The 17,145-nt window shown below is 55.2% G+C and overlaps 2 protein-coding genes and 1 long non-coding RNA gene across 8 annotated transcripts in view; 1 reads left to right on the plus strand and 2 right to left on the minus strand.

Moving 5' to 3' along the window:
• LOC100298789 (serine/threonine-protein phosphatase 2A regulatory subunit B'' subunit beta) overlaps positions 1 to 9,079 on the minus strand; it is a 40,959-nt gene extending 31,880 nt beyond the window's left edge. Inside the window, exons 1-2 of one of the 2 annotated variants that reach the window (XM_024995403.2) lie at positions 7,957 to 9,079; positions 7,013 to 7,078 (exon numbers count right to left, since the gene is read on the minus strand). In XM_024995403.2, the coding sequence (XP_024851171.1) occupies positions 7,013 to 7,078; positions 7,957 to 8,286 (396 nt within the window). In that variant the 5' untranslated portion in view covers positions 8,287 to 9,079. The remainder of the gene's footprint in view (positions 1 to 7,012; positions 7,079 to 7,956) is intronic. The other variant, XM_024995404.2, reaches the window with a different exon arrangement.
• Positions 1 to 17,145, minus strand: part of KCNMB2 (potassium calcium-activated channel subfamily M regulatory beta subunit 2) — a 513,346-nt gene that overhangs the window by 240,845 nt on the left and 255,356 nt on the right. The gene's annotated exons all lie outside the window — the stretch shown is intronic.
• On the plus strand, positions 9,070 to 13,381 carry LOC132345671 (uncharacterized). Its single transcript, XR_009495133.1, has 2 exons — positions 9,070 to 9,254; positions 9,838 to 13,381. It is a non-coding gene; the product is annotated as an uncharacterized lncRNA (long non-coding RNA).

Raw genomic sequence — 17,145 nt, forward strand, 5'->3', positions numbered from 1 at the left:
GCTCAGTCCTGTCTGAGCGACCCCATGGACTGTAGCCCGCCAGGCTCCTCGATCCGTGGGATTCTCCAGGCAAGAATACCGGGGTGAGCGGCCAATTCCTTCTCCGAGGACATCTTCCCCATCCAGGGATCAAACCCAGGCCTCCTACACTGGCGGCGCGTTCTCTACCCTCTGAACCACCAGTTGGGAAGATGTTCACTCAACCTGTACACTATCTCCTGTGAAAACTCGGGGTGCGGGTGCAAGCGAGGGTTCTACCGCATTCCGGCGTGTACACAGGTGCACAGCGTGATGAGAACCAGAACACGGGGAGGAACAGAATCCGACTCAGACCGTCATGTACTGGGAACCCTGAAAAGGGAACCCGGGCCCTGACGTGGGGGTGGACTCCCCGCAGAGCCAGGCCCGCTCTGGGCGGGTCTCCCCGCCCTCGCCCCCCGGACACGGACACACATGCAGTCTACCCCTGGCCTGAGGGTCCCACCCCTGACATCGCAGGACCCCAGGGACGCATGTCCCTTCACCCTTCCCTGCCCCGGGACAGAGCTGTCTGGGGAAATGGCCTTGGGGGTCAGGAGCCTCTTCACTCACCCACCCTCTTCCTGTCTCTCTAACGGACTTCAGGTTTGGGGCTCGTTTTTTTCCAGCCGTGTTTGTCTCACAGAAACAGAGGGCAGAAGTCCAGAACCGCCTGCAGGGCCCAGGTTCCCCTGTCAGGAACAGCCTGAGCGGGGCACTGCGTCTGTTAGAAATAGGAGCCCACATCACTGCGGTGAGGAACCCACGTAGATAAGGCTGCCCTGAAGACGCGCAGTCTCCCCAGGGTGCGTCTGGTCCTGCACACCCTGAGGGTCCGTTCAGACAAAGGCACAGCGCTGTGTTGCCACCACTGCGGTGTCACTCAGCAGGCTTGCTGCCCTGGGGGCTGTACGTTTTTTAAGATTTTAAAATAGTATTTTTTATGTGGCCCACTTTTTAAAGTTTTCAATGAATTTGTTACAACATTCCTTCTGCTTCGTGTTTTCAGTTTTTGGCCCCGGGGCATGTGGGACCTTAGCTCGAAGATCAGCAATCGAACCCGCAGATCAGCAATCAAACCCGCAGATCAGCAATCGAACCTGTACTCGCTGCCTTGGAGACGAAGGTGTCAGCACGGGACAGCCAGGGAGGTCCCTCCCCCAGCCCCTGCCCTGGAGTCCGTGGGCTCAGCCGGTTCACGCCCGCTCCCCAGCACCATCCATCCACCCTGTATCCGTGCTCCGCCCTTCCTGAGTGTCCCCAGCGGGAATCACAGGGATGCAGCCTCTTCCGGCTGCAGCGTCACCTGCCCCAAACTCCTGCTCAGGACCCCTGTCGTGTGCCTATCCTCTGCCTCTGCCCCTCTCTCGGCCCCGCTCCGTCCTCCTGTTCCCAGAATATCCTCAGGGGCTCAGGGCTCGGCGGCCGACCCCCACATCCCCCATTCTGCAGACACGGGGACAGTCTGGGGCAGAGTGTGTACCACTCAGTGGCCACGGCGCCATCACATGTGGTGTGAGGTCACGGTGCCCGAGGCCTGCCCTGTCAGACCCGCTCACAACACGCAGGAAGGCCCCCAACAGCATGCTGGGGGGGCCCGTGCTCGGGACAGACTTCTCATTTCAGGATGTCAGCAGGGGCACCGGGGGCTCGGAGACTGCCGATGCAGGCACGGCCCTGCCAGTCTGCCTTGGGGGCCAAAAACCAAAACATAAAACAGAAGGAATATTGTGACAAACTCATTAAAACTTTAAAAGGCGGTCCACATCAAGATAAAAAAAAAAGCTTAAAAATATAGTGTCGGGAACATGGTCACTTATTACAGTCATGTCTTTGTACAGTGAGGAATCACAGACTTGTTGAAATGTACAGAAGTATCAAATCACTGTGTTCTGTGCTAGGCTTCCCAGATGGTTCAGTGGCAAAGAATCCACCTGCCAATGTAGGAAACTCAGGTTCGATCCCTGGGTTGGGAAGATCCCCTGGAAAAGGAAATGGCACCCTACTCCAGTATTCTTGCCTGGAGAATCCAACAGACAGGAGCCTGGCGGGCTACAGTCCATGGGGTCACAGAGAGTCAGACACGACTGAAGCAACTTAGCACACATGTGAAACTGGTGGAAGAAATGCAACCTACGACAAGTCACTTGCTACAGAGACAGCTTGCAAATCCCATAGTGATAAATAGAGCAGTTGTGCCCAGAACAGACACAGAACTTGCCAACTGAACGAGAAAAAGCAACCAACCCATGTGTAAACCAGAAGCGCATCCGAAAACACACCCCAGCAGAGAAGATGCTTGAGGACAAGAAGGTCACCTGGGAAATGGTGACGAAGCCCCAGAGGTGCCGCCAGAGAGCCGTGTTATGGACAGGGGCCGGTCAGGTGCCCGCCAGGGATGGGTCGCTGGAACCCTGGGCTGCTTTCGGGCAGGGAACACCCACGGTGCAGACCCTCTGGAACACCACTTGACGGGGTCTTGAAAAGAGAAATGGGTCTGTGACAACCTAGAGGGGTGGAATGGGGAGGGAGGTGGAAGGGAGGTTCAAGAGGGAGGGGACACGTGTATGCCTATGGCTGATTCACAGTGATGTACGGCAGAAACCAACACAATATTGTAAAGCAATTGTCCTCCAATTAAAAATAAACAAATTTTCAAAGCAGTCAGAGATGCTGCTGAGCCTTAAAACGCAGCCGTTACTCCACAGGCGTCTCCTGGGACCGCAGTGGCCTCCCAGGTGGCTCAGGGTAAAGAACCCGCCTGCTAAGGCGGGAGACCTGGGTTCGATCCCTGGGTCAGGAAGATGCCCTGGAGGAGGAAACAGGAAAGCACTCCAGTATTCCTGCCTGGAATTCCATGCACAGAGGAGCCTGGAGGGCTGCAGTCTGTGGGGTCGCACAGAGTCGGACACGAGTAAGAGACTGACCCTTTGCTGAGATGAGAAGAGACGAGGTGCTCGTGAGGACTGAGCTTGGACGTCCTCGGCGCAAGGATCCGAGAGCTGGGGGCCAGAGCCAGGGCCAGGGTCCACCTGACACAGCACGAGGCCCCACGGTCCGGGAGCAGCGCTCAGCGAGGACCCGGGAGGAGGGCCGGGCGCTTGACCGTGGGGAGCGTCCTGGGAGAGCTGGCGGGTGCTTGGACCCCTGCAGCTGTAGAAGAGACCTCAGATGGTGTGCCCTGGCCCAGAGCCCTGGATGCCTCAGGGCCCGGGGTAAGACGAGACGAGTTGTGTGAACAGCTTTCCTAGTCCTGTGAAAGCTGACGGGAAAGCGCCTCATCTTCCTAAACTAAGCCAGCTCCTCTCCACCAGCAGGGACGCCACAGAAGTGCCCTGCACGGCCCTGGCGCGCTCTGCCCGTGCCAGGGACTGGGAGGATGCGGGCCACCTGACGCTATCGACCAGGGCGCCGCTTCAAAGCTCGCCACAGCGCACACACAGGAACGGGGATCCCAGCCACAGGGTGGGGGTGCAGACGGTCCAGGTCTCGGTCAGACAGGGCCTCCGCCCAGGGGAGCACTGGGGCCCTGCAGCCGCAGGGAACCCCTCAGCCACAGGCACCCCCACCTCTAGGGAGCAGCAGCGGCCATCACCTCCTGATGGACACCAGCCGCTGCCACATCCTCGAGCAGACTCTGAAAGCCTTCTTCAGAGATCCCACACACGAGACCCGGCATCACCCTCCTAGGGGGCCCCATGCCCCCCTTCCATACAGGGACCCCGCTTCCCCTCTTCAGAGACCCCACACCAAGCTCCTAGGGGACCCCGTGCCCCCATCCTCTTCACGGGGACCCCGCTTCCCCTCTTCTCTTCAGAGACCCCACACCAAGCTCCTAGGGGACCCCGTGTGCCTCCTCCTCCTCACGGGGACCCCACTTCCCCTCTTCTCTTCAGAGACCCCACACCAAGCTCCTAGGGAATCCCGTGTGCCTCCTCCTCCTCACAGGACTCTGCACCCCTCCTCCTCACGGGGACCCTGCTTCCCCTCTTCTCTTCAGAGACCCCACACCTAGCTCCTAGGGGACCCCGTGCGCCTCCTCCTCCTCACGGGACTCTGCACCCCTCCTCCTCCTCACGGGGACCCTGCATCCCCTCTTCTCTTCAGAGACCCCACACCAAGCTCCTAGGGGACCCCGTGCGCCTCCTCCTCCTCACAGGACTCTGCATCCCTCCTCCTCACGGGGACCCTGCATGCCCTGTTCTCATGAGACCCTGCATCACCCTATGGGGCCCTGTGCCCCTCCTCCGTCTCATGGGGACCCCGCACCTTCCCCCAGGGCAGAAGGCAGTCCCAGGAGGTGAGGAAGCTTAATCTGGACTGAACGTGGACTGAACATGGACTGGACCTGGACTGAACCAGAGCCCTAAACCAGGGCTAAACCATGACCCTACACCGGGACTAAACCAGTACTGAGTCAGGTCAAGTCAAATCACCAGGTAACTAGACACCCCATATCTACAAACAGAAGCAAAGCACTAAATGTCTAAACAAGTAGATAACAAATTTCACCAAGGGGCAAAGCACTGGAACGCATGCACCGTCGCTGACGGAAAATGATGAGATGCAAGAAGACAGAAAGATATCCGGAGCCGTGGGCTGGGAAACTGGACATTTTTAAGGTATTAGTGGTGCCAGATTGATCTACAGACTCAACGCAGCCCCAGTCAAAACTCCAACAGGCTTTCCTGTGGAGGTTGACAAGCTGATTCTCAGGGTTACACGAAGATGAGAACATTAGGACAGCCTGAGGTCAGAGAACATCTGAGAATCTCAGACCGTTTTAAAAGAACTGGGTTGGCCGTACACCACTTGCTTTCCACAGGTTCACCCCCAAAGAGCTGCAGAGTGAGACTTCAAACACAGATCACGGGATCAGAGATCGGGAAACAGACCCATATGCACAAGGCTGACTGATTTTCAACAATGTGACTCACAGTGCAGCTCTGCAAGAAAAGAGAGACTTCAAAGACGGCTGGTTACCTGGATATCTTACACCACACACAGAAACTGAAGAGAAATGGATCAGAACTCTAAACGCAAAAGGGAAAACCAGGAATGTTTTAGGAGGAAAACAAAAGGCAACCATGACAGCCTGGGAGACTCACACGTTTCATAGATTGGATGCAATACATAAGAACCATGAAAGAATGAAATTGATATAATTTAAAAAAAAACAGCTTTTTGTGTTCAAAAGACATGTTAAACCAACAACAAAATGGGACAAAGACTGAAGAGAAATATGTGAAAATATAAGTCTCACAAAAGAGCTGCATGCAGATTCTACACAGAGCCCTTATGTTGCTGTTGACTGGCTCAGTCGTGTCCGACTCTTTGTGACCCCACGGACTGCAGCCCACCAGACTCCTCTGTCCATGGGATTCTCCAGGCAGGAATACTGGAGTGGGTTGCCGTGCCCTCCTCCAGAGGATCTTCCCAACTCGGGGATCGAACCTGTGTCTCCTGCATCGGCAGGTGGATTCTTTACCACTGAGCCACCAGGAAAGCTCCACATGAGGTTTCTTCACTTCCTACTAGCTCTTAGAGAACACAAACTCAGAACTTTTCTTATAGCATTATATGTAGGAACATTTTCCTAACACTAATTATCCATTTCTTGGGGTCAAAGAAGTCTTATCATTTTATCCCAATGACAACAGTCCTTTTTGGGTTACTGGCCTCTCAAAATTCAACTGAAGCCAAAAACTCCACATTCACCGAGACATGTTTAAAGCCACCTTCAGGCCCCAGACAAGGTCCATCAACAGTTCTTTTTGGCCGCAGCAGAATGTTGGCTGTTAGCTCCCTGACCACGGGTGGAGCCTGTGCCCTCTGCACTGGCAGTGTGGAGCCAACCACTGGACCACCAGGCAGGTCCCTGTCATTCCTTTTTGAAACCTCTTGGGACAGTTAGGAGAGAGTCATTCTGCTTTCCCTCAAAACCGGGTCCTCAGGGGACTTCCTTGGTAGCCCAGTGGCTAAGACTCTGGGCCCCCAAATCAGGGGGCCTGGGTTCGATTACCGGTCAGGGAACTAGATTTCACAGGCCACAAGTAAGACCCTGGTGCAGTCAAATAAATAAATAAAAATAAGCAAATATTTAAAACAAAAAACCAATATCCGGGTCCTCATGGTGACTTACTCTATCTGGTCATGGAAACTGCAGACCAGAGAAGGGGTCTTCAGTCTTACCCGCCCCCGTCAGCACTTCTTTCATTTAACAGACGCCCCCCCCCACCCCCCGACTATTCCAGCCCCACCGCCGAGCCCCGTCGCATCCTTCCAGGCAGAAGCTGGTGTCTCCACGGCCCCAGGCAGCACAGTGCATGAACCTGTTCTTGGGGAAACACCACTCTGGCCTGAGGATTCACGCCCACACTCTGTGGCTTTCTGCCTGCCATGCATAAATGAGGTCTTTCTCAGGCGTCAAAGCTGCCCCCCTCAAGTTTTCGGTAAACAGTTCCAGTCCCAGGGGGACTCACACAATTTATGGGGTCACGAAACACAGGAATTCATCTTCCAGTGATGTCTGTTGGGCTGTGTCACAAAACACACCTAGTGACAACGTGGACGGCTCACCACGGGAGGTTCCGGGGATCCCAGTAAGAGCACCAGGCAGTTGGCGGGAGGACGGGGGACTGTCACTACTGCAGGCAGCTCTCCAAGCCCTGGCTCTCCTCACACAGCCACCTCCTCATTTTAGCGGGGGGGGGGGCGGGGGGGGGGGGAGGCTGAGGCAAGACGTCAAGAGCAGGGGTCCCCAACACCTGAGCCGTGGACTGGTACCAGTCTGCAGCCAAGCTGCACAGCAGGAGGTGAGCAACACAGCTTCCTGTCTATTTACAGCCACCCTCAGTGCATCTGGACTTCCCAGGCAGCACTAACGGTAAAGAACCCGCCTGCTAATGCAGGAGAGGAAGGAGACTAGGGTTCAATCCCTGGATCAGGAAGCTCCCCTGCAGAAGGGCATGGTAACCCACTCCAGTATTCTTACCTGGAAAATCCCATGGACAGAGTCTGGCGGGCTACAGTCCCCCGGGTCTTGAAGAGTGCGACACGACTAAACATCAAAACGACAACAAGGGGAGCGATATGCACCCACCACTCTTTTTCTTCTTCTTTTGATTCCCCCTATGTGTTTTCCATAAGCACCTGGAGACGCTTTATTATATTTAACCAGCACAGAAGCACTTTACTCGTATAGGCACTGCTGTCCAACTGTCCTTATTGTAGAAAAACTGTTAGTCCCTCAGTTATGTCAGATTCTCTGTGACCCCTTGGACTGTAGCCTACCAGGCTCCTCTGTCCATGCGATTCTCCAGACAAAAATACTGGAATGGGTAACAATTTCCTTTTCCAGGGATCTTCCCCACCCAGGGAATGAACCTAGGTCTCCTGCACTGTGGGCAGATCTTTACCATCTGAGCCACCAGGGAAGCCCTGTTGTCAAAACTCAGGGACAAAAGCAGACGAATCTGGGATAAAATGTCAACGTTCACAAACTAAGCAGAGCAGGAAAAAAAGCAGCCATGCATGCATAACTAAAACCAACTGTAAACAAACTCCAAAAACATGATCAATGTGGAAGATGTCGAAGACAGTACTTTTCAGCGGGCAGGACTTTTTGGGGGGCGAAGGGAGGAGATGAGATGGTTGGATGGCATCACCGACTGGATGGACATGAGTTTGAGCAAGCTCCCGGAGTTGGTGATGGACAGGGAAACCTGGCGTGCAGAAGTCCATGGGGTTGCAAAGAGTCGGTCACGACTGGGCGACTGAACTGATCACTGGTCACTGGTCACTGAAGGAGACAGCCTACACACTCAAGCGGTTAGCACGCTTGACATTCCTCCACCTGCCTCGGCCACCCCCAGCCATATGTCGGTGGGAACCCCCCAGTTACCTTCGCAGGCGTCAGCAGAAGCAAGAGGAACTTACTACTCTCGTCCCTCCGGATCGTCGAGGCCCTCGAACCGGCGGCCCACTCCTGGCACTGGAAGCGGCTCCCACTGGAAGCGCGGTGGACGCTGGGGTCGGGCCGGGCGCCCCGGGACCTTCGCACTCGCGCGGCCTCCAGGCGGGGTCGGGGGCAGCGGCTGCGAGCCGGGGCCCCGGCTGCTCCGCGTCTCCCGCACCCCTCTCGGGCATCTGGATCCTCCGCAAGCAGTCCCGGAGCATCGCCTGCGTGCTGGACTCGCTGAGCCAGCACAGGAAGAGCTCGTCCACCTTCATCTTCAGGACCGGCTGCAGGACCTTGCCGGGCGGCATCTCCGGGGCTCGGGCCCTCCTTCCCGAGGGACGCCCCCACCCCTCTTTCCTCGCGCACAGGTGCCTGAAGCCGGGACCCACGTCCGGCCTGAATGGACCACACACGGGGCCGGCGACCAGCCCCTGAGGGCACGAGCCAGTGGGGGTCAAGGGCCCCGGGGCAAAAGACGGGAACCTGGCCGGGGGGCTCCTGGGGTTTGGTGAGGAGGCAGCGACCTGGCGGGGGGCCCGGGCCCGGGGTTCGGGAAAGAGGAGGCCCGGCCCGGTGGGGGTCGCGGGCCTGGAGTCCTGGGGTCCGGGGTGAGGCGGCGCCCGGCCCGGAGGGGGTCCCGGGGTCTGATGAGGAGACAGCCTGGCCCGGCGAGTGTCGCGAGCCCAAGGTTCGGGGAAGAGGAGGTCCGGCCCGGTGGGGGTCCTGGGGTCTGGTGAGGAGGCAGGGACCCGGCGGGGACCGCGAGCCCCGGGTTCGGGGAGGAACTGGTCCGGCCCGGTGGGTTTCGCAGGCCCGGGCTTCAGGAGGTCAGGGGTGAGGCGGCGCCCGGCCCGGTGAGGGTCGAGGGCCTAGGGTTCGCGGAATACGACGCCCGGCCTGGTGGGGGTCGCGGGCCCGGAGTTCAGGAGGTCAGGGGTGAGGCGAAGCCCCGCCGCGGGGTGCTGCGCGGACTCGAGGTCCCGGCTGAGGCGGACGGTCCGACCGCGGGGGAACCCGCCCAACTCAGGGCAGCTTCAAAACGGGCGCGCCGGGACGAGCACCCAAAGAAGGTCTCCTCAGCCGTGCGTCAACGCGACGCGTGGCGTCATCACACGGCGCCGCCCGTCAACGCCCCGAGGCAGTGCGGGGCGCCTTGGTGAGCCGGACGCTGTGCAGGGCGCGTGGGCGCACCGGAGGGCACTCAGGAGCTGGACTGTGGACGGGGGCGAGGGGTGGCGGGCACCGGACTCGAGGCCTTTTACTTCTTAGGCTTTTGGTGGGTGTGGCCCCGCGCCAGCTAGACGCCCTGGCTTCCCCCAGCCGCTCGCAGAACTGCGCGCATGCGCGGTGAGAGCTCGTCGGGAGGGGCACGCGCGGGTAGTTGGCTGGGGGCGGGTGGTGGGGGGGGGGTTGGTCGAGCAGGCGCAGTGCGTGTCTGTAGTGGCGGCGTTCGGGAGGCCTGTCGGTCGAGCATGCGCAGTGCGTGCCCGCTGGGAGCGACCCGGGGGCAGGGCGGTGTGCCTGGAGGCGAAGGGCTACAGGGGGAGCGTGCTCTGCGTGCCCGCCGAGCGCGGGAGCGGGCACGCGCGCCGCGGGAGCGAGCGCAAGGCGGGGTCGGAGGCCAGTGCAATTTCTTTTAGATAAACGGGCCCCTTCGAACCGCAAGGGTCGCGATTACGTTAAGTGTGTTAAATCTTAATGATGCATTGGAGGCGTGTAACTGCTTTCAAGCTGGCCTTTCAGGGGTGGTTTACTTCTGAGCCATCGGCTAAATAACTCTTGTTAAATTGTGATTTTGTTTGTAATGATCGCATACTTTGTCTACTGAAAAAAATAATTCTTTTTCTTTTGTCACTCAGTCGTGTCCGACTCTTTGCGACCCCATGGACTGTAGCCTACCAGGCTCCTCTGTCCATGGGATTTTCCAGGCAATAGTACTGGAGTGGATTGCCATTTTCTTCTCCAACGGATCTTCCCGACCCAGGGATCAAAAAAATAATAATAATAATACACCATCTCAAAGCTGAGAATTGTGTTTTAATTTGAGGACTTGCTGAAGACAAGCTCAGGAGGTATCCTCTCAGATCTTTCTGAGGGACTTTTCAGAAGACATAAAGGAAGGGCCGTGATATATAGGGTTTTTTGCAACAAAAAAGAAGATTAGAACATCAAAAGATGACAGTAATTTAAAGAAAACCAGACATTACAAGTTAATGAATTTAGCGCTTTTCTATGTGTGGGAAAATCTAAAAGTCTGAGTTCTATCCCTGGGTCGGGAAGATTGCCTGGAGGAGGAAATGGCAACCCACTCCAGAATTCTTGCCTGGAGAATTCCATGGACAGAGGAGGCTGGAGGGCTACGGTCCATGGGGTCATAAAGACTCAGACACGACTGAGGAAATACCATTCCATTGCATTCTGTAGGAATTAATGACAGGATGAGCCTGTGTGTCCTGAGAAAGGGAAAATATTTATATCCAAGTTGATGCTGTTGTAGACCCACAGCCCTCGTCCTTGACGAAGCCCACCTTGGGCTCTCAGTGTTCCCCCCCGTGGCTGGAACCTCACACTTGCTGGGGACGCTGTTTAGAATATGTGAGACACAACAGAGCGCACTGTCCGGTGTACAGAATTCTGTTTTTCTTCATCCTAAAACCCTCAGGGAGCACCGTTGGGGTGTCTGCAGCGGCCAAGGGCTTGGCGGCCTCGACATCCTTTGGTTACCGATACGGCAGACGATGTTCTGTTCACATTGTGTGGCCGATACCGCAGACGGTGTTCTGTCCACATTGTGTGGCTAAAGATAAAAACGGGAGTATCCTGGGTCACGAGAGGGCCACCACACGGGAATCCTGTGCAGTTGGGAAGCTGATGCTTGTGTGTGCACGTTGTCAGTTCTGTGAAAGTGTTAGTCACTCAGTCATCTCTGACTCTTTGCAATTCCATGAACTTTAGTCCCCCAGGCTCCTCTGTCCATGGGATTCTCCAGGCAAGAATACTGGAGTGGGTTGCCATTCCTTCTTCAGGGGATCTTCCTGACCCAGGGATCGAACCCGGGTCTCCTGCCTTACAGGCAGATTCTTTACCATCTGAGCCACCAGGGAAGCCCATGTCAGTTCTGGAGGGAAGCAAATATTAATACGTGTTTCTGTTTGCATTTATCACACATAGACATCTTCTCAGAGCACAAACAGGCTTTTCACTCTGGGTCTGTAAATGAGCTGCCACTCATCCGTGTGGTTTTGTGTGTGTTTGGGGGGGGATGGGATTTTTCAGTCCCTGCACAAGACGGCTTTATACCCTGGGGTCTGCAAGGCCTGTGCGTCTGCCAGCAGAACATTAACAAACTCCAGGAGGGAAACAGAACCTCCTTCAGTCTGTGCGGTGGGGCGGGAGCCTGCCCCAGGGGACAGAGAGGTGCTGTGAGCTGGAGGCTGCTGGGGTCTGAGATGGGCACAGCCACAGCTAAGCGGGGGCAGGACCCTGCTGATAATAGAAGTGTAAGCTCTGCTGGCTGCATCTGCCTCCCAGGGGTGGCCGGCGGTCTCAGGGCAGAGGGTGGGGGTGAAGAGGAAGATTCTAGAAGCCAAGGACAAATTGGCACTTGCCATCTCATCTGAAAAAGCAGAGACATCACTTTGCCGACAAAGGTCCATCTAGTCAAAGCTATGGCTTTCCCAGTAGTCTAGTACGGATGTGAGACTTGGACCATAAAGAAGGCTGAGCTCTGAAGAACTGATGCTTTTGAACCATGATGTTGGAGAAGACTCTTGAGTGTCCTTTGGACTACAAGGAGATCAAACCAGTCAATCCCAAAGGAAATCAGTCCTGAATATTCATTGGAAGTAGTGACTAATGCTGAAGCTGAAACTCAGATACTTTGGCCACCTGTTGTGTGAAAACACGCTGATGCTGGGAAAGATTGAAGGCAGGAGAAGGGGATGGCAGATGATGAGATGGTTGGATGGCATCACTGACTCAATGGATATAAGTTTGAACAATCCCTGGGAGATTGTGAAGCACAGGGAACCCTGGCGTTCTGCAGTTCATGGGGTGAAAAAGAGTTGGACACGACTTTAGTGACTGAACAACAGCAACTGGCAGTAAGGACTTGGTGCCTTCACCCCTGTGGTTTCAGTCCCCAGTTGGGGCACTAAGATTCCACAAGCAGTATGGTGTGGAAATTAAAAAAATTAAAAAAACTAATCTTTTTTGGTTAGTGTGCATTTTGATAAGCATCCAAAGAATAAGAATGTTGAATGAAATAGAAAAAATGACATGAACTCACCCCTGTTCCAGCCAAATTTTAGCATAAAATTTGAAAAATCCCAAATTTCAGCATAAAATTAAAAATAAAAAACAATTTCTAAAATAAAATTTGAAAATTGCAAAATTTTAGTATAAGATAAAAATTCTAAAAAAAGATTGGGGAGCGTGCAAATAACCTGCCCTTTTATCCACATGAATGAGTTTTACAGAAGTTACGTGTGTTCCTGGTTTTGTAGTGTTTCTAATGAAACTGTCCACACAGCCAATGATGGTCTCCATTCAGTATACCCATTGTAAGCGTGGACCCAGGACCCTGACCTATTAAGGGACTTTGACCCTGCCCTGTTCTGTTCTTTTTGTTTGTCCAGGGGCGGTCACGGTTGTGATCAGTTGTAACTTCTCACCCTCAGCTTACCGACTCTCTCGGTCCCTCGTCTTTTAATTTACTGACAGTTTGTTATGCTGGGACGTGGCATAACTAAATGGGCTAACATTGGGTCATCTGAGTGTGTGCTACATGCCCAAGAATGTGGATAAATAACACGGTCCATGATCTCGGAGATCTGGTAGTGTAATGGCATGGGAGAGGGGAATCATTTACTTAGATACTTCAGCGTTCAATTACATGGTATGATGCAGAAAGACGACAGAGAAACATAGGGAGAGAGGACAGGCTTGGGAATGGGGCAGTGCTGTTGAAGCAGAGTCTTTAAGGATGACTAATAGCCTTAAGGGGTTTCCCGCGAGGTGCTGGTGGTCAGGAACCCGCCTGCCAGTGCAGCAGACATGAGACCCGGGTTCCATCCCTGGGGCGGGAAGATCCCCTGGATCGGGGCATGGCAACCCGCTCCAGTATTCTTGCCTAGAGAATCCCATGGACACAGGAGCCTGGTGGGCTACAGTCCGTGGAGTCGCAGAGTCAGACACGACTGAGTGAGCAGGCACTCCAGAGGACAGGAAGAGGACAGGCCTGCGGGCAGCGGCCTCAGACGGCGCCGGGCTCCTTCCATCACTGCTCACCTGGGTCACACGTCGAAGGGGACCCCAGACAGATGCCCCTCTGTGCTGGTTCCCCCACCCTCACTGCCACCTGTTTGTCAACAAAAAGTCCGTCAGTAAATGCTCTTGTTAGGGTTTCATGTGTGCTCTGAATTACCTCCCTGACAAGCCCCGCCGGTTCACCCTCCCCTCCCTGCCCCCAGCTCCATTTCAAGGTTTTTTGATGATACAGAAAAGACTTTGGTATTTGGATAATAAAATTTTCTGACTTGCCTTCCGCCACCTTCAACTCAATTTCCTGTCCCAAGAGACTGTCCGTCTCTGTCTGTGTGTGTGTGATAGAATCGAATCCAATTCCTTATTCATGGGGAAACAGCTGCGGTTTAATCTGAATATTCAGCACTGTGAACAGATCAGGGTAATGGATGGAGTATGGAAATGTGTCCGGGGCAGGTAATGAAACCGCAGGACGCGTGGCTGGAGTGCAGGAAATAATGAAGTGGATTGCACGTCCCCACAAAGTGCGGAATTGCGCATTACAGCGCACGGCCCCGCGTCCTCCTGTCATCGGACCCATGAGAGCTCCGTCTTGGGGTGGGGAAAACGGTTGGTCACAGATTACGACTTGATATACAAGAGGGTGTGGAAATGCAGGGGCCGCCTGCCCCAGCATCCACGGACAAGACGGATGTCCCCGTGGGAAATGAGTGTGAGCTGTGGGTCACGTAAGCTCAGACAGTAAAGAGTCCGCCTGCAGTGCAGGAGGTCCAGGTTCCATCCCTGGGTGGGGACAGTCCCCTGGAGGAGGGGGGCTTACGCCCTGGAGGAGGGCGTAACAACCCACTCCAGTATTCTTGCCTGGAGAATCCCGTGGACACAGGAGCCTGGCAGGTACAGTCCATGGGGTCCCAGAGAGTTGGACGTGACTGAGCGAATTTCACTGTGGGTCATGCAAGATATCGACGCATCTCCTAAGGACTCCAAGGGCCCTGGAGGAGACACAGAACTGCAGACACATTAGAGTGTGTGCGTAGCTGCTCAGTCATGTATCCCACTATTTGCGAACCCATGGACTGCAGCCTGCCTGGCTCCTCTATCTGTGGGATTTCCCAGGCCAGAATACCGGAGTAGGTTGCCATTTCTTCCTGCAGGGGATCTTCCCAACCCAGGGATTGAACCAGTGTCTCCCACACTGCAGGTGGATTATTTACCATCTGAGCCACTTGGGAAGCCCCACTTGATACAGACAAGGGTGGACTTTCACAGGATGGACAGCCTGAACCATCAGACGCTGGCCCATCCCAACACGGGAGGCAGGACAGGGATTCCTGGGCACAGGAGAGTGTTGGGGTAGACAATTTGTGCTAAAAATGAAGAGATTCGCAGCCTGCGAGGGACCTGGGCTGTGCGCTATGGTTACCTGTCCTAGGAAAGCACACGCGTTGGGACTGTCTTATTTATGCTGCAAAAGCCGGTGTTTAGTGTGTTTCTTCCTTGGTCACCATGCTGGACACACTGCTGGGAGAGATTTGGGGTGCTCAGAGGGGGGACTGGAGGGGCTTCGGGAGGGGACGTGCCTTCCTGGGAGGCGTTTAGAGCAGTAAGACTTAACTTTTCCCCAAAGTCTCGCTGAGACATGTGTGATGCCCACAGGGCCCCTGATACAAAAGGGGGTCAGCACCGTCCTTGTGCAGACCGATGGGGAAGCAAGGTCTTCAGAGAAGTCCAGGAACTGGGCTGGACCCACAGGGCCCAGGGGCCCAGACGCACTCCGTGGTGCCCTTTCCTCCCCTTCCTTCCTCATCAGCCTCTCAGAACCTCAGCACAGGGCCTTATGAAGAAGCAGGGTCTCTGCAGCTGTGATGGAGTGAAGGGTCTGAGATGAGGTCCTCCTGGATGGGGGTGGCCCTAAACCCAGGAACAGGGTCCTTATAAGACACAGAAGAGGAGAGACACGGACACAGAGGAGAAGCCACGTGGAGACAGAGGCAGAGACGGGAGGGAGGCAGCCACCAGCCCAGGAATGGATGCCTGGAGCCCCCAGAAGCCGAAAGAGGCGGGAAGGACCCTCCCCTGGAGCCTCTGGACAGGGCTCAGCCCTGGGACCCCTTGAGCTCAGATGTCTGGTCTCCAGGGCTGGGGGAGGATGGATACCTTGCTTTTAAGGTGTCCACTTAGCAGGTGTCTGCTGGCCCCGGGGAGCCCACACAGTAGGGGACAGCGGGGATTGAACACAGCTCGTCAGCCTGGAGCCTGGCTGCGAGCAGACATCACAACGACTGTACTCAACAGCACACTCGGTGTCTCGTGACAGACGGTTCAGGCGAGTCTGCCCGGACACCGTGGTCCTTCTCTGGCCACCACCCCCAAGGCTGAGGAGGTGGCTGTCTGGGCTACCATGTCCCCCACCCACCAGGAGCCTTGGGGAGGGGACAGCTGGCAACAGGCTGGTGTTTGGCAGCACATAAGTTGCGCTATTTTAAGGGCTCGCGTGCGTGCCCCAGAGGTTACATCCCAGCACATTTCAGGAAGTGACAACCACACGTGAACTGCAGCTACCGCGCTGAGCGGCTGTGGCAGGGAGGCTCTCAGAGGACAGAGGCGCCCCGGGCGCTGGGTGGGCTTTTGCCAGGAGCAGGGGGATGCGGAGCCCGCGTGGGTTCCGCTGACAATGTGGAGTTTGGTGTTGGGTGTGCGGGGCCATGCTCGGGAGGAGACTAGATAGTTCCGTGGTGTCGGCAAGTGTCTTCCTCCGTCTCCCCAAGGGCTGTCCTGGCAGTATGGGAAGCAAACTCTTCCTTGCAGGAGCTCAAAGAGCCAGTGGCACCACTGATGGTCACACAGAGCGGATGCCGTCAGTGGGAGCTGAAGACCACCAGCCCCTCCACTGCCTGTCCCATCACCATCGTCAGGGTGACCAGGGGTCAACACGGGTCTTGTTTTTGGCTGTCTCAACTTCTCTGCCGAACTGTCCTGCCACCAGGACTAGGGCAGAATTAGATCTGTGCGTCAGGAGAAGTGTTCGTTGCTTGGTCGTGTCCAACTCTTTGTGACCCCATGGATTACAGCCCGCCAGGCTCCTCCGTCCATGGGATTCTCCGGACAAGAATGCTGGAGTAGGTTGCCATTCCCTTCTCCAAGGGATCTTCCTGACCCAGGGATGGAATCCACATTTCCTGCATTGCAGGTGGATTCTTTACTGTCTGAGCCAACAGGGAAGCCTGGGTTTCAGAGAGGAATTGGTTTACTCACTGGGGCTGTGTTTTTGACTCTCTGTAAACCCAAGCCAGACCACGTTGCCCAAATCAGTCAAATGCTTTCTATGCGGACGCACTGGCATGGTGGATGTTGGAATCCTTGAAAACTAACTCACGTATTGAGCTTGAGTTTCCTTCCAGACACCAGATGAAAGGGAAATAGGTGGTAGACAGACAGACGGTAGACAGATAAGCAGATAGATAGATCATAGATACACACATGCAGTGGGTGAATGTATAGACTAGAGATACACGGATAAATAAGCAGATAGATAGATCATAGAGACACACATGCAGTGGGTGGATATATAGACTAGAGATACACGGATAAATGATAGATTAGATGGAAATGTAGGTGATACATAGATGATAGATTTATGATACATACATACATAGATGCTGTGTGCTCTGTCACTCAGCTGTGTCCAGTTTTATGTGACCCCATGGACTGTAGCTGACCAGACTCCTCTGTCCAGGGGATGCTCCAGGCAAGAATACTGAAGTGGGCTGCCCTTTCCTCCTCCAGAGGATCTTCCTGACCCAGGGATGGACCTCGAGTCTTTTGCATCTCCTGCATCGGCAGCTGGGTTCTTTACTGCTGAGCCATCTGGGAAGCCCTGATTAGCAATTAGGTTTTCTCAT

The sequence above is a fragment of the Bos taurus genome, chromosome 1, assembly GCF_002263795.3.
Source record: "Bos taurus isolate L1 Dominette 01449 registration number 42190680 breed Hereford chromosome 1, ARS-UCD2.0, whole genome shotgun sequence".
Classification (NCBI taxonomy): Eukaryota; Metazoa; Chordata; class Mammalia; order Artiodactyla; family Bovidae; genus Bos; species Bos taurus.